Consider the following 23466-nt stretch of genomic DNA (forward strand, 5'->3'; position numbering starts at 1 on the left):
GAGACTGCGAGCCGGAACTACAGCTCCTGCAAGGCAACATGCTGATGGGGAAACACAGTGTCATGTGTTGTCAAACTTGGAAATGAAAGGCTTTGAATAAGTTCATCAAAATTAAATATTCTGCTTTAGGTCAAACTAAATATTTTGTACTGGCAACGTTGAAATTTTCCCATGAAAAATTTTTATTTTGTGGAAACTGCATTTTTGGTGAGAAAATATTTTGGCTGGAACATGCCCAGCCAGCTCTACTCCTAACCCTCTCAAATACATAAATGAACCCTGCTTGCTTCGCTCACACAAGCAGTGTCACTGAAAACAACTGGTGAAAACCTGGCCTGACCGCAGTCAACAGCAGCTTTGCCATTAACTTCAGTGGGGACCAGGTTTCACCCAACTGGACTGTTTGGCCCCATGTACGTGTTGGTCCATCCAAATATTAGGTTTGTCCCATTATCCCTCCTGCAATTCCACTTGTGTACACTAGAGGCATTAAGGATGAGATTTGCAAAAGCACTCAGTATTGGCCAAACTCTGCTCCCATTTAAGTTAATAATAAAACTCTCAGTTGGGAGCAGTTTAGATCAACTCCATTTATTTACTATGTATGTAAATGCTCTATGCTGCATTCCTCCGCAGTGGCTATCCATCACAGGCTGTAGCCTACCATACTGAAGCATAGGTACTGGAACTAGGGGTGCTGCTGCACCCCCTTGCTTGAAGTGGTTTCCATCATATACAGGGTTTACAGGTCTGGTCAATGGTTCTCAGCAGCCCCACTATACAAATTGTCCCCCTGGGCTGAAGTTAACAAAGATAATTTGGCTCCATTATTGATTGAAGCTTTGGCAGTTATTTTCAGAACAGGGCTACGACCCATTTTAGAAATAGTTGGGGGTGGGGACGGTCCAATAATCTGCAGTAGAATCGTGTCTGGGTAGCTAATGGGGGGAAAAATACAGAGCAGCAAAAAGCAATGAAAGGTTTACAAAGTAGGGAAGATTGTTACCTGCGGTTTCGCTGTTCAATAGTGGCTGTACTTCCTGGAATTGGATCCTTTTACAGCTTGCTGTGAAAATCATTTCCTAGCACCTGAGAAACATTTAAGGATGGGCTCGTACCTCCCCCATGGCCGCTGGATGCTAAAGTCATTTGGGACAGTGAATCATTCCCAGCTCAGGAACGACCTCTTCTTTTCTCATGCTATCCAGCGCTTGCCAGGATGCAACATTATTGCACAGTATTTGGTATTGAGCATCTCAAATTAGAGTCTCCTTGTGGAAGACAGAACGAGAGACCACTACTAATGGATCATGCTGCTCAGGCCACCCCTCATGGAGCTAGAACATTAATATTGAGGACATTCCTAAGGGTACGTCTAGACAGCAGCTGGAGGTGGGATTGGCAACTCGGGTGGACATACATGCACCGGCTTTGATCGACGGGTGGATCTGAACAACCACAAACTTTGTAGCCTGGATCTCATGTGGAGGAGAGATATGTGGGGTTAAAAAATGCAGCAAAGCTGGGACAGCAAGGAGAGGAGCCTTATTTTCATTGAAAGACAATGGGAGTGGGTTTCCTACTGAGTTAGGCTATTAAGTCCATTAGGAACTTAGGAAGTATATTAGTCCCATTTTACCAATTAGGAACTGAGGCACAGAGAGATCAAGGGCAAACTTTTCCAATCTCACAGGGGCATTGTGAGGATAAAATCCATTAATAATCCCTCCATTACTCAGGTAACCTGGGAATGGGGGTTATAGAAGAACATATACAGATAGAACGGAACAGTCACATCCTAGAAGCAGCAGAGACCAGCAGCAAAGTAATTACAGGTGTGAATCCTTCTTTTTAAAGTATAATCTGTTCCTTGTATGGAGCACAGACTGAAAACATTTATTTTAAGGAAAATATTGCCTGCCCACACTGCCTGGATCACAGCCAGCTCCAATAGCCCTAATCACTTTAGCAAACACCAGGAATTCACACACAAATGTATCCCTCAATTTAAAACATGCATATGGGTCAGAATCAGTTATTTTAAAACCCAATATTAAAATGATTTTAAGACCATTAGGAGGGGGAAAGTCTTATTTTTGAAAGGAGCCCTATATATGTTAAAATGTATTCAATTATCACTGCTAGGAACAAACCACAAGTTAGGGACTCAGATATACTCCGTTCCACATATCAATTTATGATTTACTTTTGTAATAACTGAAGCCATAAGGAACTCATTGGATTAAGCTTTATTATTTACGCTGTTGAACAATAATATTTAACTGTATAAAGCCATATATCCACCCTTGCAAATTTTCTCCCCATATGAAACGGATTGCACGTTACTGAAATCCTGGCCCCGCTGAAGTTAATGGGAATTTTGCCATCAACTTCAATGGGGCCAGGATTTCACTCTCTATGATTTGGTTCAAGGTTGTTAAAAATCTTCAATATTGTCACAATAGCAGAGACAGACGCCAGAGATAAAGACAGAAACGGACCTGCCAAAGGCATCCCCACAACACACCATATGATCAGACATCAATCCAATTAGTCATGTGTTTGAAGCCCTAAAAAGACTGGCTGACATTTTCATTGTAGCCTAAGGGAGTTAGACACCCCACTGCCATATACCAGTACTCATCAGCTCCTGTGAAAATCCCAGTGTAGATGAACACGCTATTGTGGAACTACAAGAGCTGCAACCAGATTCCAGCTTTACTCTAGTGACAACATTAAGGCGAGTGTCCCTTATCTCCCATCACCAAGCGTGAAAATCACCGATCGGGGAGCGCCAAAGCCAGGAACCCCACAAACCAATCACTGCAGGCACTAGCCTGGGACTCGGGAGACCAGCGTTCAAATCCGGCCTTTTCCACAGAGTTCCTGTCTGGCCTCCAGCATCCCCCTCTCTGTGCCTCAGTTCCCCATCTGTACATTGGGATATTAATACCTCCTTTCTCCCTGCCTTGTCCATTTAGACAGTTTCCTCAGTACACACACAGTCAGGATCTTGTTCAGGGTCTCTAGTAGAAAGACTCACTGACCCCTCTCTCCTATTCCCTACGGGACCCCATGACATTTTCTCCATCTCTTGTTTTTCCAGTATGGCCATTTCCCAAGTATCTGACTTTCTGGACCGCATGCTCCTCAGGTCCGGGACAGTGTATTTTTGCAAACTGTACAGTACTGAGTGCACTGTTAGGATTAAACAGAGCAACAGAGCACGTGATGTGGAGTTTCCAGAATTATGCTCTGCACAAGACCTTCTTGTGTGGATTATCTACTGATCTGTAATCCCCTAACTACCTGCTGCTGAGAGGAGACAGTTAAAGGGGAGGTACTCCCTTCTCTGAGGTACTCCCGACTCAGACAATCAGGGGAATCACATACGGCCCCCATGTATTTAAATGGGATTTAGAGTTATGGAGGAATCTTCATAGTCTTAGCCTCCAATCACCTCCCATTGAGCTCTGTTAGAATTGATGTCTCCCAGCGCTCTACATGGGGAAAAAAAATCCAGACTATTGTAGCAGTACAAAAATTTCTTGGCAAGAACATAAAATAGGACAGCTGGGATCTGAGTGCCGGGCCTCCCTCTTTGATCATTCCTTGCTGAAACTGAATTGCGACTTTTTGTTTGTTTGTTTTCTGCACGGCCACTTACTCAGCCAGTTCCTCCAAGCTCCGATAGACGTCATCATCGTTCTCTGTGGTCTCCTCGGAAGGGAAGGGTCTGGAAGAGAGGAGAGAAAATACGTTATTGGTAATGCTGACCTCTTGCACATACAATCATCATTTGCTCTAGCCCATGAGAAATCAGATCAGCACATCGTGTAAACGAGGGGTTGCTTTGGAACAAAAACATCCATCAGTACTACACTGATTTGTATGACACATATCCAGCCCCACGGGCATCAGCTTCTGATAAGACCTCTTCTCAGTTTTCAGCTTGGGCTCAGGGTTGTGGCTGCAGTAGGAAATTAGGTCATGCTAGAGCACAACGTCAGGGAGACCCGTTAACTATCGCAGCGTTAATCAGGACTCTGCACTCAATGGAGACACGGACAAGACGTAGTGGCCGCTGGCCATGGTTAGCCCTGGGGTTCATCCATGACAATGTCAGACATGACTTGTCCCTGCCTGCGAGGGTGCAGAGTCATGTTTGACATTGTGTTCGTTTACATGACTCGAGTTTTGCTCTACCCTGGCCAAACGTCCTCTTATACAATCCCCGTGGTGCCTACAGTGATATGTGCACCTGTGATCACACAGACCCTCTGGGTCTTGGCCACCTTGGACTAAGATTTAAAGGTATGTGGCTAGAACACGGTAGCTAGCTCACGCTAACTAATGCTCTCTAAAACAGACAAGGCAGCTTGGATTAACATGTGCTGAGCTGGTCAAGTTGACACCTAGGCTCCAACAAAACTAGGTGGTGCTTGTTGGTTTGTTTGTTTTTTGGGGGGGGGGGGGGTTTGGCAGGGTGCTACCTGCACTTTCAAAGGAAACACCACCACCCCCAGACACTAGGCTTGTTCCTCCATGGCCTTCCATCTCATGCTGGCAATTCTACCTGACGGCAACCGGGTGTTAAAGGCTAACAAATCACAACTCTCCATTCCCAGTGAGAGCATTTGTATTATAATTATTTGTTATTTTGTGTTGCGGTATCACCCAGGAGCCTCAGTCTTGAACCAAAACGTCACTGTGCTAGGTGCTGCACAAACGCACCTTTGTTTCTGCAAACCCAATTTTATACCCACTGTGGCCTCGCTTAGCACAGCTGGAACTGACTTTAGCACAAGGTGCAGGGAACTGAAGAATCAAGTAGGGGTGGTGAAACTAGGGGTGCTATCGCACCCCTGGCTTGAAACGGGGTCCATCATATACAGAGTTTACAGTTTTGTTCAATGGCTCTCAGCACCCCCCCCCCCGTACAAATTGTTCCAGCGCCATTGGAATCAAGTCCAGCATCTGGGTGCCCCATCGTGCTAGAGTTACCACACGGAACTGGTCCAGCCATAATGGCTTCCATCTGCAATGAACAAACATGTCTTCAAGTGCAATGCTTGTGAAAAATGCTCTTATTTACTTAAGCTAACAACAGTCCGATCGCTTTAAGCAGTTAAAAGCCCGGGGCGGGGGGTGTGGGAATGAACACCAAAAGCAAAAAGGAAGGGGCAGATTAAAAGAGCAAAGAAATAAATTCCTTGGCTCATTCTGAAGCAATAATCAAATAATATATGGAGGAGATGAAAAAATACTGCTTTAATTAAACCCAATATATTATTGCTGGCACAGGCTTCAGTGGGCTAATGTGCTGGTAGGGATGGATGCCTCTAGTTACTAAGCAGTCCCTGCAGAAGGCCTCACCCATCTTCCATAGTCAACCTTGCACTTCACTCCAGATGGCCAAGCTGTGACTCCCTGGATTGTGAACACAATAACCTTTGCTCAGAGCTGCTAGCTGGCTGGATGAAACTAAATAAAGGCAGAGGGATATCAAAGCTGATCAGTTTCCCCCTTGTTGTCTATTTGTGGCACTGCTGTTAATAGATATGATAGCAGAGGGAGTGCAGGAATTGAGAGAGGGGGAATAAGGTGCATGGAAAGGATCCATGAATCACAGAATATCAGGGTTGGAAGGGACCTTGGAGATCATCTAGTCCAACCGCCTCCTCAAAGCAGGACCAAGCCCCAGACAGATTTTTACCCCAGTTCCCTAAATGGCCCCCTCAAGGATTGAGCTCACAACCCTGGGTTTAGCAGGTGAATACTCAAACCACTGAGCTATCCCTCCCCCCTATATAATATATGGAGCTATACCTATCTCATAGAACTGGAAAGGCCCCTGACAGGTCATTCACTCCAGCCCCCTGCCTTCACTAGCAGGACCAAGTACTGATTTTTGCCCCAGATCCCTAAGTGGCCCCCCTAAGGATTGAACTCACAACCCTGGGTTTAGCAGGCCAATGAGAGTACCAATGAGGCCCTGAGAATACAAGTGGTAGTGGACTCCCCATAGCACCGTCCAGCTAACTAGGATACTGCATCTGAGGTTTATGTTGTCGGTGAGCAAAACTGGATACAGGCGAACTTTTAACCACACCCAAGTTTAATTTCCTCCTTCTCCGGTTTCAAAATAGATGGATTCGCATGAAAGGTTTAATACATGGCCAGCAAGCTCCAGATTTTGCTATTCTTGGATCAGTTCACTAGTACTAACCTGCCTTACTTCTCTCCTCCCTTGGCAATCGCATCAGACCGAGTAAATGTTTCTTAACAGGGCTCAAATCTGCAGTTAGTTTGGTTCAAAGTAACACAGCATCAAGGCACTGAACTAAAAAGGGAAAGGCGCACCACTGCCCACTGAGCTGTAGAAATTGGCTCAAACTGGGTAAATGGGATCATGTTCCGAGAGTTTGCATTCATGATGCGAACAAGGAACTTAAGAACAGAGTTGGAGACAGCCACTTCTACCGCTCTAGTCACAAAGAAGCAATGTTAGGGAGCACAGCCCATTGTTGCCAACCATCATGATTTTATCACAAGTTGTGTGAAATTTGCGACTGTCGTTTCTAGCCCTCGTGGCTGCAGAGAAAAGCCTGAAAACATGAAGCAAGTGCATCCTCAAGGCTCAGAAATCAGAAGACAAAGAAAAAGAACCTGTAGTGGATTATTTTAACAAATCTAATGATTTTCAGGGGCTGATTCATGGTTTTTTGAACACTTGCGGCTGACGATCCCAAGGGTCTGTGGTTTTCATTTAATCAACACATATTTGAGTGTGTGCGTTTGTCTCCTGCTGCAACCCAGGGGTCAGTGACTAATAGAAAAGACACGTGAACCTCCGACAAATCAATTCTGTGCAAGTCGCCAGCTACCAATGCGCTCGGCTAAGGATATCATGGAAACTGGCACCAGGATTCTGCTTGAGACAAAGAAAACAGAGGAGGGTTAAGGAAGTGGGTCACTGGGCAGCAGAACTAGAGTGATTTCAAGGGTGGGAAAAGAGTCCCCCCCGCCATAGGTCGAGCACAAAATTAATGCATATAGGGTGGAAATGCACCTGGGCAGCGGTCAAGCATGAGGCCTATGCAGCAGCTAAGTCCAATTTGTGCTCTCAGTGGCACTTAAGCAGTGACTAATTCTAGTGCTGGCTTTCTGCACAACGGTGAATTTGGCCCTAGCTGAGGAAAAACTTATACAGGAGCATAATTAACTCCCTTGCTGGGATGCTGTGAGGCTTAACATTTCTTTAAATGCGTTGAGGTCCTTGGGTAAGGCGCTAGAGACCTGCAGCTTTGTTTGATGCCATTAAACGTTTACCGTAACTTTAAATCCATGATGACTGAAATCTTCAAACTTAATAAAACAGAAACAAATCAAAGAAATCGATCAGCCAATCCCACAAAGCCTCGTCGTGTCCTGGCCTCCTACTTTCATCTGAATAAAGGCTGCTTGGCAACAGGAGCCAACACAGGACACAGCAGCACCAGACTGGGAATCAGGCCACCTGGACTCCATTCCCAGCTCTGTCACCATCCCCCTGGGCAAGACAATTAATATTTCTGCCACTTGGTTTCCTCATCTGAAAAATGTGAATAATGCTATTGTAATAGGCTGGCAGTGTTTACTCAAAACAGGTTACCCATCTAGCAAAGTGTGGATCCTACCAGTAAAGGTTAAGTGGTTACTATTGACATTTTGGGTTGTATAAGTAGGGGCATTTCCAGCAGATCGAGGGACGTGATCATTCCCCTCTACTCAGCACTGGTGAGGCCTCATCTGGAGTACTGTGTCCAGTTTTGGGCCCCACACTACAAGAAGGATGTGGAAAAATTGGAAAGAGTCCAGCGGAGGGCAACAAAAATGATTAGGGGGCTGGAGCACATGACTTATGAGGAGAGGCTGAGGGAACTGGGATTGTTTAGTCTGCAGCAGAGAAGAATGAGGTGGGATTTGATAGCTGCTTTCAACTACCTGAAAGGGGGTTCCAAAGAGGATGGATCTAGACTGTTCTCAGTGGTACCTGATGACAGAACAAGGAGTAATGGTCTCAAGTTGCAGGGGGGGGGGGGGAGGTTTAGGTTGGATATTAGGAAAACCTTTTTCACTAGGAGGGTGGTGAAGCACTGGAATGGGTTACCTAGGGAGGTAGTGGAATCTCCTTCCTTAGAGGTTTTTAAGGTCAGGCTTGACAAAGCCCTGGCTGGGATGATTTAGTTGGGTTTGGTCCTGCTTTGAGCAGGGGGTTGGACTAGATGACCTCCTGAGGTCCCTTCCAACCCTGAGATTCTATGACTCAGTGTGGAAGGTTGTGTGTTACACCACTGGGACATAAGGGAGGTGAGACTGTCTATAGTGGGGGGGGGGGGTGAAGGGGGAAGATGACCTACAGTGTGGGCTGAGCAGTCCTGAGGGAGGACCCCCCGGAACAGCCAATCCTGGAGAGAAGGTTTAAACCAATCTTTATTTTACATTATTGTTAATTCCCCAGTAGGTAAACTTGGACTTTACATGTTGTGCATCTATAGGGCAGATTGGAAAAGAACCTGGCTCCTCGATATTCATCTTTCTTTATCATGGGCTTTGAGACCCATAGATGGAATTTGCTACATCTGTGGTAAGAATTGTTACTTCAATTGCAAAGTCTTCTGGGCAGGGACCTTGTTCCCATGCATGTTCTAGAAAGCTCCTAGCACGCTGTTGGTGCCGTATGAACAGCCCCCTGCACACACTATGTGGCTTGATTGGAAATAAATAAATAAATAAATACAAATAAAAGGAGCCACGAAAAGTCACTTTTGTTTTAAACGGTGCTTGTTTAGAAAGAACACGGTGCCCAGCTTTCTCTCTTTTAAATGCAACTTGCTTTTAATCGCTTAAACGGTTTCCTTCCTTCTCTACCGTTCAGCCTGGCAGGAAGCAAGGAGGTAAACCAGGAATTAAGAATAATAAAGTCACACGTTTCCAACTGAAATTCTAGGCTATAGGTTCGATCCGTGGCTAAGGTAAAGAAATGGCAAAGAGAAAGACATGGGAGCGGTTTTTACAGATTGCAATTTCACATGCTGTCCCAGCTCTTTCACCTTGACCGGGGGGAAAACAGAAAAGTAAAAAAGGCAGGTATGGGATTCACAGCCTCTCTCTCTGCAGCCCCGGTTGCTTCAAGGAGAACTACAGAAACAAAAAGTGCAATTCAAGAGGAAAACACAATGAGGCGGAGATTACACAAAGAACTAGAGAGGAAGGATGGTCTTTGTGGTAACTTACAGCTGGGACTTGGAAGACCCTGGATCTGTTTTCAGCTCTGTCACAGGCTGTGTAACCTACGGCTAGTCCCCAAGGCTCTGGTCCTGCAGCATACAAGTAGACTGCAGCAGCCGCACAGAGCCTCCCTCCACGGTTTCAAGGGGGCCGCAATTCCCCTGTGCTGATCAACTGCAGGAACAGGGCTTTTCTCTCTTTGTGCCACATTTCCCCATCTATAAAATAGGACACACAGTCCTTCCTTCCTCCCAGCCTTTGTCTGCCTTGTCTATCGGCACTGTAAGCTCATTGGGGCAAGGGATGTCCCTCACTGTGTTTGTGCAGTGCTTAGCACAAAGGGATCCTGATCTCAACTGAGGGCTTTAGGCAGTACTTTGATACTGATTATTATTATTATTAATAAGCTGATTATCTAAAACTTCTCCCTATTTATATCCAATTTTCCCTTCACTTTGCAGAGAAGAAAGTACATTTCTGCATCACCTGAGACAATACGAAGAAACCATTATTACAGGAATAATTTTTTTTTGCTAACACTTTCCACTGAATTTTCCTTCAGCACATTTAGGGAGTAGTGACATGATTTCCTAGCACACATGGTTTATCTATCCAGGGTGTTGGTTTATTTTTGGTGTTCTTTTTAGTTTATCTATTAGCCCAGTGCTGTGCTATCACACCTGGATTGAGAATTAGAGTCATAGCCATTAGAAAGTGAAAACAATCTATTAGGTCATCTCAGTCCCTGCTTACCAAGCCAACAGCGACAGCTCCAGGCACCAGCGCTCCAAGCACGTGCCTGGGGCGGCAAGCCACAGGGGGAGCCCTGCCGGTCTGTGCGAGGGCGGCAGTCAGGCAGCCTTCGGCAACTTGCCTGCGGGAGGTCCGCCGGTTCCACGGATCCAGCAGCAATTCGGCTGCGGGTATGCCGAATCCGTGGGACCGGGGATCTCCCGCAGGCAAGCCACCGAATCCACGGGACTGGGGACCTCCCACAGCATGCCGCCGAAGGCTGCCTGACTGCTTTGCTTGGGGCGGCAAAATAGCTAGAGCCACCCCTGCAAGCCAACACAGTCTAGTTCCCTTTAACATACCTACTTCTACTTCCATGGGAGCAGGATTGAGCCTGACACAAAGCCAGCTACATCGTAAAATCAGTGGGGCAGATTTTGTCAAAATTCAAACCATGAGGAACTCAGAGAGGAAGGCTGGCCCAGTGGGTAGGACAACAGCAGAGGACTTGGGCGAACCCAGGTTCAATTCCTTGCCTTGTCACAGACATCCTGTGTAACAACCTTGGGCAAGTTCTTTCGTCTCTCTGTGCCTCTGTTCTGCATCTATCCCATGCCTTGTTATCAGACACTGCAGCAACGCAGGCCACTAATGCACCTCCGATAGACAAATAAAACGGTCAAATTCTAACCAAGATTTTTTGTATAGCACTTCATGTAGATAAAGAACACACATTAATGAACATGCTAAAAAGGAGGCTGACCCTTAGCAACACTACCCGAAGGAGAACCTGTGCCCCAGGCTTTGAAAGGGGAAGTGCATGCATCAGTGCTGTTCAGTCAATTCTTACAGCACTGTCTTGTATTCCCTGCTTTCCATTAGATCACCTTCCAGGGACCTTTTATCAGGTTCCCTTCCAGAAGAGCTCATGTCCTGTGTCTAGGAAACGAAGTTTTCCACTTCAGTTGCCGGCGTGACAGATTTTATGTCTTTGTGAAAAGAGCGTCCCTCTCTCGTTTTTGTCCCATGATGATACACGGGTCAAAGCTGCCCTACCAAAAAAAAAACCAAAACCAAAACCACGCTAGGTGAACTTTTAACCTAACCATTATTGGCTAAACATACCCAGTTTGCGGGTTAGTTTTTGGTTAACGTTCGTATTTAGATACACTGAGGCAGCCTCTTATTTTTGGCATTAGTCCATATAGGAGCTATACTGTGTTATCTAAAATATTGGGATCAATGTTGCTTTTATATAGACATGGGACCGAATCATAACATTTGGATCCAGATGTGAACTTCCCCAGAGTTCAGAGACGTTCAGAGCTGGTGTATTGATATGGGCCTGGTTGTATTTTATTATTTCGCTCACCTTTCCCCCCTCCCCTTTCTTTAAAGGGCACTAAAAGGTGACAATTCCCCTGGGGCACGAACCCTTCAAATCTCCAAGTATCAACATCAGATGGACACACACCCTGGAAAGATCTTCAAAGGGAGCTGGGAGAGTTAGAACCCTAATCCCACCGAAATTCAAAGGGAGGTGAACACCTCACTCTTTTTGAAAATTCCAGGCCCAATCCTGATAGGAAAATGAGCTAAGCCAAATACAGTTCCTCCTTATCTGAAGAGAGCGAATGCATTCAGTTATCGGCAGTCAAAATACGGGTTCAGAGAAAGAAAATGAGGCTGCTGCAGGGTTGGTGACTTGCGATATTGAGCCCTGGATGAGCTCTCACTACAAGCCATTGGCACTAGAAAGGAATGCTGTTCAGCGCTGGGAATGTCGGCTTTCCAAGAGACTGACATCTTGTTTGTTTCTTGCCTTGGTGGCTCAGGAGACATACTGCACAGTCACATCATTCTGATTACTGTATTGCTTTGCAACACTCCTTCCAAAACATACTTGGGTTCCAGTATGATTTGAGCAGCCACAACCTCAACAACGGCTAGGCCTAAAATTAAATTTCTCTTGCTGGTATCGGTTATGAAGGCAGCTTGGAATGAAGCTTTCAGTTAGCACAGGGCATTAGAGCCTCATTCTACTTTCTCATTAGTTTTACACCTGTGTAACTCCACAAACTTCAGTGAAATTGACCCCAATTTAAACTCACGTATGTGAGAGGAGAGTCAGGTTCTGAGGGGGAGATTTTCAGAAGCCTCCCCTCACCCCCACCCCCACATCTTGAAATGGGACTTCTGCATCTCACTCTCTCAGGCACCTTTGACAAACCTCACTTTAATCCCTTAATCTAGTGCTTTGTGAGATGTCAACTTCCAAAACCATGTCTGAAATGAAATGAGCGAGAAAAAGCAAGCCAGCAATAGATGAGGTGTTTTAAGGCCTGATAACTCATGACCTATCAGGCACTTGCATATAACAGTCAAATGGTTTCAGGGGGGAAGTAAACGTCTCTAAACCGCAGCCCAGGAATCGGGATCTAAGGCGGTTTCTATCCAAAGCTGCAGGATCCAATGCATAGCTCGCCCAATAAGATACATAAATAAAAATACAGGATATCGATCTCAAAACAAGGGAGGTAAGAATGGTTATTCACATTCTATACAAAGGGGAAACTAACGCAGAGACAGATTAAATGGCATGCTCAAGGCCATACAGAGAGGTTGTGGCAGGGCTGGGAACAGAAATCATGTCCCGATTCCCACTCCAAGGTCTATTCTATTCTATATAGGCTCTAAAACCACTCTCCTCACCATAGCATGAGAGTGCCTTCCAGCTGTGCATTAAGCAATGTGACTAACAACATCTGTTATGGGTGGTTTCCGAGTGGCTTGTTTTGGCAGGGTTTGGGTGATTTTTATTCAATGTCCATGTTGCTCTGTTTATATTGAAGGCAGCCAGTCAGAGACGTGCGCCTGGTACTTGGAGCAGAAGGTGGTGAAGTTTGTGATCATTCTTAGTCCCTGGGGGAGTTTGTTGCCTGGTCTCAGACTAGCCTCCGAGAAAGCTCTGCCTCCTGCACAGATGTGCGTTGCCCCTTCTGGGTGTAACAATCTCTCTTATTTTACACTATAAAAATACACTTGGTTTCCTACTCAATCTCCCCTAAACAGCACCCGTTGGCCAATATCTTCCCAAAACATCCCGTAAGCCTTGGGAGCAGCTAAACCCTGATCCTAATTGCATTGAAGTCAATGGCAAAACTCCAAACAACTTCAAATGTTTCTGGAACAATCCCCTGCAGAATGAAGATAATAAACCTCCCAGAGTAAGTTTCTTAACAGACAGAAAACACAGCATTCAGCAGTGTGTTATTTCCAGAGAACAAAGAGCAAATCACAAGGAGGACTGATCTGATGCATTTGATTTATAGTCTTCCAGAAGGGGGAGAGACTCTGTGCTATTTGTTATGGAATTTGGAACAAATTCCTTTTTTTTTTTTTTAAATTTATTAAAGACAACTATTACAGCGGAAAATGAGCAGTCTTGGCATGCAATGCAAAGTACGTCCTTGATCTTATGAAACACTTAGGGTATTTTCCGGGTCAGAGAGCTTATGTGCATGTGATACAGTGTTTTCCTGGAGCTTAAACAACTCAGAAGCAAATGCAGAAATAATCCTGTGACCAAATATGACACACATGGGTACAATAAATTAATATCTGAGGAGTCACCTAATATGAAAAAAACCCAACCAATCACTCCAGTCACCTTGTGCTGTGATGGTACCCTGGCCATGTCCTGTGTGTATGTGGATACTGGAGTGGATATTACAAGTGCGTGTGCATGCATGTGTAACCCACACCCCTCCTGGGTGTGGTGTTCTGTCCCCTGTAGTGGCACCGAGACCACTTAGATATTAAAGAGTTCCGCAGCCTTACCTAATAAATATGTGACACTTAGCTCATGCAGTAAAGGCTCATGCATTGAGGTCCCAGGTTCGATCCCGATGACTGCGGTCGGTCGGTGTTACACAGACGCGTGCACACACACACGAACACCCTCCATTCTGATGGACCCAGCACAGCCCACGCGTTGCCTGGCTGCTATCCCTTGTGAATTATTAAATGGGAACAGCTAGATAAACTGCAACTTGATGTTAACAGACAAAGGGGAAGATGTTTTCCTTGTTATGTTTTCACCGTCTGGGTATCCGGGCCCAGAACCCAAAAGCCAGGCTGCAGACCTCTTGGGGGCGTGGTCAGAGAGTGCTGAGGGTCATGGAGCTGGCTCATTTTACTAAGATGATTTCCCATATTAGCTTGTTAGAGGCAAACCACGCTGTAATAAAACACAGAGAAAGCGGCATGACCTGTTTCCCATCCCTGGAGGTATGCAGTCCTTATAAAAGTGAAGCACCAGGAGCATGGCTAAAGGCCAGCTGTGGTATCAAACAAGTGCTGGACAAACGTCTCACTCCTTGTTCTGTTACAGTCCCGGTCAGCTGCACCCTCCCTGTTTCGGTCTGTGGCTACTGAGGCGGAGACTCCATGCAAATGACTTTGTGATACGGGCGAACATCCACCAGGGACTAGGATGAGATGACTCATCCCTAGCAGGAGACGCCCCCATGCCTCTAAGGGCTCAGGGCTGAGATGCTACGCTCAGCTGTGCTGTGCCTTTTTTTCCCAACCCAGTGATCATGCTTTTTAAAACCTGCCTTTTAAAGGGCTAAAGATAGGCATGTGCCACCAGTGAAATGGTGGCTGCTTCCATTGGAGCCATTTCACTGGGAGATTTCACGACAAGCACGATGGGCCAGATCCTCTGCTGGTGCGAACTGAACTGAAGTCAATGGAGTTACAGAGGATCAGGCCCAATCACATTTTACTGACATAATCATCAGACTTTGTCACCTGTGGTTATTCTGTAAAGTTAGGGGCTGGATCTTACTTCCAGTGAAACCCCAGGGAGCTTTGCTATTGGTTTCAACGCAGAGTCAAGGCCTGGGCAGAGGGGCGTGCAAGGAAGACAGGACAGACTGACACTGATCTAAAGTGGGAGTGGCTATATTTTCCATAAGCACCAATAAGAGCACACGGGAGTTTTTTCCCTTTCACCAATAGGAAATGAACACCGATGCCCTTGCAATTCAGGCAGAATATAACACAGATCATTGTCCTGTACTGATACGGCCGGTCGCACTGGGAAGCTACATTTCCTGGACAGCTCTGCCACACGTAAGGGCATAGGCCCACATTTTCAAATGGGTACCTCAGGTTAGGCACTTGAATCCATATTTAGGCACCTATTTTCCAGAATTGCAGACAGTGGCTAGAGACGTCAATAAGAAGCAACGGTGCTAAGCACCGCTAAGAGTTAGACCACTTTTACTTAGACACCTAAATGTGAATGTAGGTGCCTCAGTTTGAAAATTTTGGCCCTAATGCCTGTAGCTATGCAACCAGCAGAGGAGGCTTCAGCCAGGATCTGTTTCTTGGTGGTCACAAAATATCCCTCTCTCTCTTTCTCTTCTGTATAGATGGAGGAGGGAGTCATTTAACACCAGCTGTGAAAATCCATAGTTAAATCCAAGCTGGGGTTTTGGGTTCATCTAAAAGTCCATCAGCACCCTTAGTGCAGGTCTCGAATCCGTTCACAAGGTTGTATGATATAGTCTCTTTTGCCACAGAGATGGACCTGAACCAAACCCCTAGATCCAGTCCCCATCCCTACTTGCTCAAATCTTTGGGATGTTCACAGTCTCCATCTCGATTTTCCAGCTTTGTTCCAGGGACAGATCCTCAACTGGTGTAACCCCTTTCCTTCTTAGTAATCATTTACATTGCGACTCCTGTATAAATAAGACTATTTGAGAAATCAAGAGAGAACAAGATAGCTTAGCTATTTTAAGGACGAACTCCCCTAAAGTTGGGCAGGACTTGAAACGTTTTGAAGAACCTTACACAGGAAGCACAATGAAACGCGAAGGCAAGGTGCAATGCCATCAAGATGATAACCTCACAAGTTGAACCTCATTTTAGAAATGGCACTTTCAGCATAAGCTTTTTTGGTGCCCAATCATCAGCCGGCCTGAATGGACACAGCTTCACTGGCTTCAAAGAAGGGATGCTGATTTACAGCAGAGAAAGATCTGGCCCTTTGCTGTCAATGGATCGTTTTCAACACTCCCTTGCTGGCCTGGAGCCATTGTCACATCTGTGTGCCTGGGGGAAGCAGCTGCAGGGTGCGAGTGCAGATGGAGGTTATTCTAAACGCTAAATGGGAGTAAGGAGCTGGGCTTCCCATAAAGCAGAACTTTTCAAGGCACATCAGTACGGGGGACTTGACAGCTTCCTTTCAATAATTAAACACGCAGCTTCTGATGCTGCATCCTGATTGGCTGAGACGGTTTGGAACTCCAGGGCACGGCTTATAATAAATCTCATCTATAAAAAATAATCACAACTGTCACAACATGCGGACATTGCTTTCTGTGACAAAGAGCTTCTACTCCGACCCATCAGTCCTAGACCAGCATTTGCCGCCCATATGGCACATTTATAGAAGGTCACTTTTCAGTCATCGCCTTAGATTTCTCCTGCATCTGCCCAGCCCCTCTGGGATTTAAGGGTCTGGATGTTTTGTGGGTAGCCAATCATCCACCCAAGAAACCAGGTGGTGGTTTGATTGGTTGGTGTTAAGTACTTCCAATGGACTGAAAATATACTCAACTCCCCAATTAAAAAAAAAATGTTGATTTTACACCAGGTTCCCTGGAACACTACGGGTATGTCTACACTGCAATTTAACACCCATGGCCGGCCCATGACAGCTGACTTGGGCTCCTGGGGCGCAGGCTGCGGGGCGGGAAAATTGTAGTGTAGACATTTGGGCTCAGGCTCTGGATCTCTCCTCCCCTGTGAGCCCAACTCTGCTGACATGGGCCAGTCCCTGGTGTTTGGCTGCAGGGAAGACAAACACTCAGAGTGCCTGCTTCTTACTCTTGAAGGCTGGTCTTAACTGTTTCTGAAGGATTATTTTAAATCTCAGAATGCATTTCTCATCAGGAAGGACAGTAATCTCAGCTATTTGGAACTGTCAAAACAACCAAGTTTTTACCACCTTTTCGTTTCTTACACCGTGATCAGTTATTCCCGAAACATGAGATCGTCCCCTCTCCCCCGCATCCCATTATGCTTTTGCTGTAGCTCACTTGCCATCCATTGGCTTTGGCTTCCAAAAGCTTTAATGGGCCTCATGGGATCTCACAGAAATGTCATCCTTTGGGGCGTACCCAGGGAGTCGTTCAAAGAAAGCCAGGCGGTTTCACAAGGCATTTAATCACAACTGAAAACACACTCATCGCTGGCTTCAGTGGGACTGCAAAAGGAGTAAGTTAGCACTGAAGTCAGAAGTTCCTCTGATGACAAAGCAGCTGCGAGCAGAGTAGGCCCTTCAAATCAAGAGCCTTCATGTTCTATTACGAGCTGTGCTACTGACTGGTACAAAGCACCGGGTGAGTCATTTCACCGCTCTGTCCCTCGCTGCCCATGCTAGGAACAGGAATAATGGCATCGACTCACATTTGTGAAGTGCTTTGAGATGGCTGAAACGTACCAAAGTACCATAAATGCCAAAAAGTGTCGTTATTATAAAGCAGAACACGACGAGCGCTTCCTGCAGTGCAAAGATGGAAAACTCTGCACTTAATTAAAAACTGACCATTCAGTTACATTCCTCATAGCTCAAAAGAAACGGCTCAGACTGGGCAAACTTTCCGAGGGCTGCATCGAACCATTACGGTTTTACTGTTATGGGCGGTCTGGGTGTGACAAAACTTATCAACGCGGGTTTGATTGCAGCAGAGCTCTAGTGGGAAACTCATAAGCTACGCAATAAGATATCGCAGAGACACTGTTACATGATCATAGATACACTTCTTTTGGCAGCGTATAGAGGACATGGATAGGTAGCCACCGCCCTCTCCCTACAGCATGGGTATAATCAGCGGCGTAGATGGGGACACATGGCTTAGACGGGTAAAGACACTCCAGAGTGAGAATATGGACCTTAATACAGAACCTATGTGGCTGTCTACTCGCCCAAGCCATACCCCGTCTACACTGCGACTGGAGTGTTTCTCCTGCCGCAGGGACAGACTCCGGCAACAGGGAAAAGCTGCGGCAGCTGAAGTCTCTCCTCACTGCCTCCTCCCTGCCAGAGCCTTTCACTGACACATGTAGCTACACACTGCAGCGTGGACACAGCCTGCTTTTCACTGCGGCATGTGGCAACACCTCCTCCACATGCCGCCCTTGTGCAGACAAAGCCTTAGTGCACTATATGCAAGGCGACATTTTAGTCATGGGTATTTTTAGTAGAAGTCATGGACAGGTCACGGGCAGAAAAAATTCACAGCCCGTGACCTGTCCATGACTTTTACTATATACCCCTAACTAAAGTTTGGGTGGGGGACAGCGGGTGCTCTAGGGGGCCAGTCCAGGGGTGCTGCAGGAGCTGGGGGAGGTGGCCCGGGACCCCTGCTAGTGCTGGGGGTGGGGGGGAGAGATGGCAGGGCTGGCAGCTCCCTACCCAGCTCTGTGTGCCCCTGCAGCTCCTAGGCAGTGGAGGGACCAGGGGACTCTGCACGCTGCTCCTGCCAAAAGCGCCGGCTGTGCAGCACCCATTGGCTGGGAACTGCAGCCAATGGGAGCAGGGCCTGCAGGCGTTGGCAGAGCCCCCTGGTTCCTCCACCTGGGAGCTGCAGGGCCATGCCACTGGGAGCCCCCCACCCCAAGGTAAGTCCCCCCTCCTGCACCTGCCAACACCCTGCCTCTAGCCCCCTCCCACACACCAAAATTGCTGCTGTTGGCCGCTCCAGAAGTCACAGACAGTCATGGAAACCGTGACCTCCGTGAAAGACTCGTAGCCTTAACTATATAGAATCATAGAATATCAGGGTTGGAAGGGACCTCAGGAGGTATCTAGTCCAACCCTCTGCTCAAAGCAGGATCAATCCCCAGACAGATTTTTGCCCCAAATCCCTAAGTGCCCCCCTCAAGGATTGAACTCACAACCCTGGGTTTAACAGGCTAATGCTCAAACCACTGAGCTACCCCTCCCACCCCCAATGCCAAGGAGGGGGCCAGAGCAGGAGCACGTGTGGTCTGGAGGAGGTTTCTGGCCTTGTCATGCTAAGGAGGGCTGGAAAACCGATCACTAAAATTAAGCTGTGAAGGGAAGAGGGGGATTCTGTGAGTCTGATCAGGTTGAATCCTTGCCTGTGTAGCTCACTTAGTCTCTGTCTCACCTGAAATAGAGGCTGGGACCAGGGTTGTCTGCAGAGACCTCTGGTACAGTGCCCGTTGTTTATCTATATACCCGGGTTTATCTTTTACTAAGATCTGAAGCAAGTGTTTTTAGAGAGGAGGAGAAAGAATAACAGCTCATATCCTTCGTGCGTTTCAACACATTATTGCATTTAAGGGGGAAAGTTTGACACCGACTAGCATTTAGCAGTAGAATGTGGTGCCACCTTCTCCTCACTTCAGCTCAACTGTGACAGTAACAGATGGATACGATCCAACAGGGAACCTCTCCCCTTCCAGCCAAAACATCTTCTCCAGAGCATTAACTCAGCCATCCCCAGAAACAAATTTGGCCGGGGCCTCCAATCCAAAAGAAAACCAAGTTGGAAAAGACCGCAACCTGCAACTGACAGCATACTGCATTGTATATGGCCTTATCTGCCCCACTGCTGAGACAGAAAGAAGAAAGCGGGTGGACACCCACTATGCTAGATAGTTTCCACCTCTGGCTGGCTTACTACAGAGAGGAAGGATGGTCCAGTGGTTCCGATGCAATCTTGGACCTTGGGAGAGCCTGGTTCAGTTCCCTGCCGTGCAGAGACTCCCAGCGTGACGGTGAGCAGCCACTCTCTGTGTCTCAGCTCCCCGTCTGTAAAATGGGAATAATAGGACTGCCCTGCGTTCGAGGGGTGACGTGAGGATAAATACATTAACGGCAGGGAGAGGCTCAGACACTGGGCTGTATAAGTACGTCAGACATCTCAGAACCCATCTGGGCTTTGACACATCTCTACCGGTAAGCACTGAGCACCCCCCAGGAAGAAAGGGATCAGAGAGTCAGGGCTTTCTATCTCCAAACTGTAAACGTTACCTGCCATGAACACCTGTTCCCAGCCCTCAGGTAGGTACCTCCATTTTGCAGAAGGGTTAAGTGAGGGAGTCAGCAGCAGAGCCAGGGTGAGAATTTGGGGGTTGCTGGCATCTCTCTGGTCTCCGGGCCCTCAGGAATGACGCCTCCAAGTGATTTAAGGCTTGTTTTCACTGCACATTAGCTCGAGGTATAACCCGAGTGTTGCCGCAACCCAACTCCCATCCACACACAAAGCTCTCTACTCGTTAGGTGATGCTTTCAACTCAAGCTAGCTGCGTGCTGCAGGGATTAGGGGATGGGAAGGGTCTGTTTGAAGCCCGAGAGCTGCTGATGCTTGAGCTAAGAATGCAGCGGGGATGCAGTTACAGGCAACAGTTCAAGTGAGCGCAACTCATCAGCGGCTGATCCAATCACTCTGGGTAGCTGGGGCGTTGTTTTGCAGTGTAGCAGCTCTCCCTTGAGCTAGGCTAGCTCCAGTGGATGAACTCCAGCAGTGAAGTCATGCCCTGAATCACTTGGAGAGGTCATTCCTGAGAGACAGCCTCCCTTCCACTGGAGAGACACCTGACTGGGCATCACTAGTCCTTTCCACTCCTCCTTCAGGAGAACACGGCCTGGCCACACTGCAGGGCGAGGCCAAAATGGGGAGCTCTCTGAGGTTCCAAAAGGGATGAGCGTGAGAGGAGTGAAAAACTAAAGTACTTCTGGCTAGGGCCACTTCACAGAGCAAGGTCTCTACACAGATCTACGTGTTTGTGATTGTGTGCGCACATACACGTTTCTTCCACGTGCACCTGGGATGGCCACCATCTTGGCCAGTACACTGAGAACTGAACCAAGGACCACCAGAGCTGACAGCCCGACTTGCTGTAACTTCATCTAAAGAATCAAGGCTCTGTAGCTCTGGCTGAAGCAGACACAAAGCTGTAGATTGGGCACAGAGAGGGACCCGTAAAACACACACACCAAACTCCGCTACCCAACATCTGAAATACTCTAACATTAGGGGCAGGGGAGGGCCACAGGATGTACTTTTTCGTAAAGGGAACAGCACTATTCTGAGTTTAAACACAGTGTGAGAAATCGGAAAGACAGACCAAGCCACAGGCCGTGGCGGCTTTCAGCTATTAGGTCACAAAATGCCCCCTGATTACTAACCTCATCATTGCCAAACAAAAGAAAGCAATAGCTCTGCCAAAATTCACAAGTCTTATTCGCTCTCTGCTGACTCTACCTTTTTATTCAGAAATATAAAGATAAGTGACATCTATGCATCCAAGAGCCAGAACGTGCAGATCTGCAATGCATTCCATGGATGATTAACAGTTTCCCCATGATTCCCTGAAATTTCCTGACATTAGTAAATATTTTCATTAAAAGAAAAAAGCTATAAACTCCCCCCCCACACACACACAAGTTATGTTTTACCTAAATCTAAGCAAGGTATGAAAATATTTTCAATAGTCCCAGCAGCAGACATGGTCTATGAATCCTGTGCAGGCACCTTACGAGCTGGAGTCAGCATAAGAAACACCCATGTGCCAACAGAAATAGAATCACCCATACATAATTTCTCCCTAACAACTAATCGGCATTATTGTTGGTCATTATTTGTATTAAAGTAGCGCCTAGAGGCCTAAAGAGAGAATTAGATACATTCATGGAGGATAGTGCAATTAGCCAAGATGGTCAGGCACGCAATCCCACACTCTGGGTGTGCCTAAACCTCTGCCTGCCAGAAGCTAGGACTGGACGACAGGGGAAGATGCATCACTCAACAATTGCCCTGTTCCGTTCATTCCCTCTGAAACATCTGGCACTGGCCACTGTCAGAGTCCACAGGGCTAGATGGACCAATGGTCCAACCCAGTAGGGTCGTTCTTACGTTTTCAGCCATTTTTCTGTTGGAATGTCCATTGAATGTGGTTCCAAAGGGACTCAACACAATTGTGCCCATGTGCTTTGCTGTCTGTCATGCACTACTGCAGTGAATTCTGAGACAGGTTTTGATACCCTTCTAAAGGACTTGGGGGAAATGGGTAGGGCACTAGACTGGGGTCACATGGGCTCAGGCCAGAAGGTTGGCACATTGGGAGACGCTGGGTCTGGACAGGGTGATACTTTCTCCATTGGATCTCACTAACGACAGCAGCTTTATCAGACTCGGGGATGAATCCAGCTGAAGCAAACTAGAGAGGGGCAGAGTCAGAGAGACACTAAAGAGGGAGGGATCTGAGTTACTACAGAGAATTCTTCCCCAGGTATCTGCCTGGTGGGTCTTGCCCACATGCTCAGGGTTTAGCTGATCGCCATATTTGGGGTTGGGAAGGAATTTTCCCCCGGGTCAGATTGGCAGAGACCCTGGGGGGGGTTTCGTCTTCCTCTGCAGCGTGGGGCACGGATCACTTGCAGGTTTAAACTAGTGTAAATGGTGAATTCTCTGTAACTTGAAGCCTTTAAACCATGATTTGAGGACTTCAGTAACTCAGCCAGAGGTTAGGAGTTTGTTACAGGAGTGAGCGGGTGGGCAAAGTTGTTTGGCCTGCAACGTGCAGGAGGTCAGACTAGATCAGGGGTCGGCAACCTTTCAGAAGTGCTGTGCCAAGTCTTCATTTATTCACTCTAATTTAAGGCTTTGCGTGCCAGTCATACATTGTAATGGTTTTAGAAGGTCTCTTTCTATAAGTCTATAATATCTAACTAAACTATTGTTGTATGTAAAGTTTAAAATTAAACTAAAATGCAGAGCCCCCAGGACTGGTGGCCAGCACCCAGGCAGTGTGAGTGCCGCTGAAAATCAGCTCGCGTGCCGCCTTCGGCACCCGTGCTATAGGTTGCCTACCCCTGGACTAGATGATCACAATAGATTAATAGATTTTAAGGTCAGAAGGGACTAAGAGAGCTCTCCTCTCTGAATGGGCTGATGGTGGGATTCCCAAACAAGTTTTGGTACCATTGCCACATTCCTGAGAGGATAAAACAAATCAATGCAGAGTTCTCCAGTTATATCGGCCAATCTCTACAGGCAAATCTGCATCTGGATCTGAAATTGTCCAGCCTTCAGGACTGTCAAATCCAGAAGTTCCACTCAGGCCAACAGGGAGCCAGGGGCTGGCAGTGATCTAAGCTTTTCTAATGTACAGCAGGGGTTTGGAGCTGGGGTTTTGGTTCAACTCGTCAGCGTGGACACAAAGCATAGCCCATATTTTGAGCTGGTCCCTTCCTTCTCTTCTCTGTGTTGTATCCCCTTGGGCATGTTTCTGCCCTTTCATCAAGTCCTTGGCTGTTAGGTGTATTAGGCTGGGAAATCATAAGCACCGAGGGCCATATCCTCAGCTGATATAAACGGTCACAGCTCCACTGAGTTCAATGACTTAAAT

The 23466-nt window shown here is 46.9% G+C and overlaps 1 protein-coding gene across 2 annotated transcripts in view; it reads right to left on the reverse strand.

The window, feature by feature from the left end:
- The window catches only part of VAV2 (vav guanine nucleotide exchange factor 2), a 304625-nt gene that overhangs the window by 79987 nt on the left and 201172 nt on the right, over positions 1-23466 (reverse strand). For both annotated transcript variants that reach the window (XM_044992733.1, XM_044992732.1), the window contains exon 4: positions 3668-3736. In XM_044992733.1, the coding sequence (XP_044848668.1) occupies positions 3668-3736 (69 nt within the window). The remainder of the gene's footprint in view (positions 1-3667; positions 3737-23466) is intronic.

The sequence above is a fragment of the Mauremys mutica genome, chromosome 18 (assembly GCF_020497125.1).
Source record: "Mauremys mutica isolate MM-2020 ecotype Southern chromosome 18, ASM2049712v1, whole genome shotgun sequence".
In the NCBI taxonomy this organism is placed as follows: Eukaryota; Metazoa; Chordata; order Testudines; family Geoemydidae; genus Mauremys; species Mauremys mutica.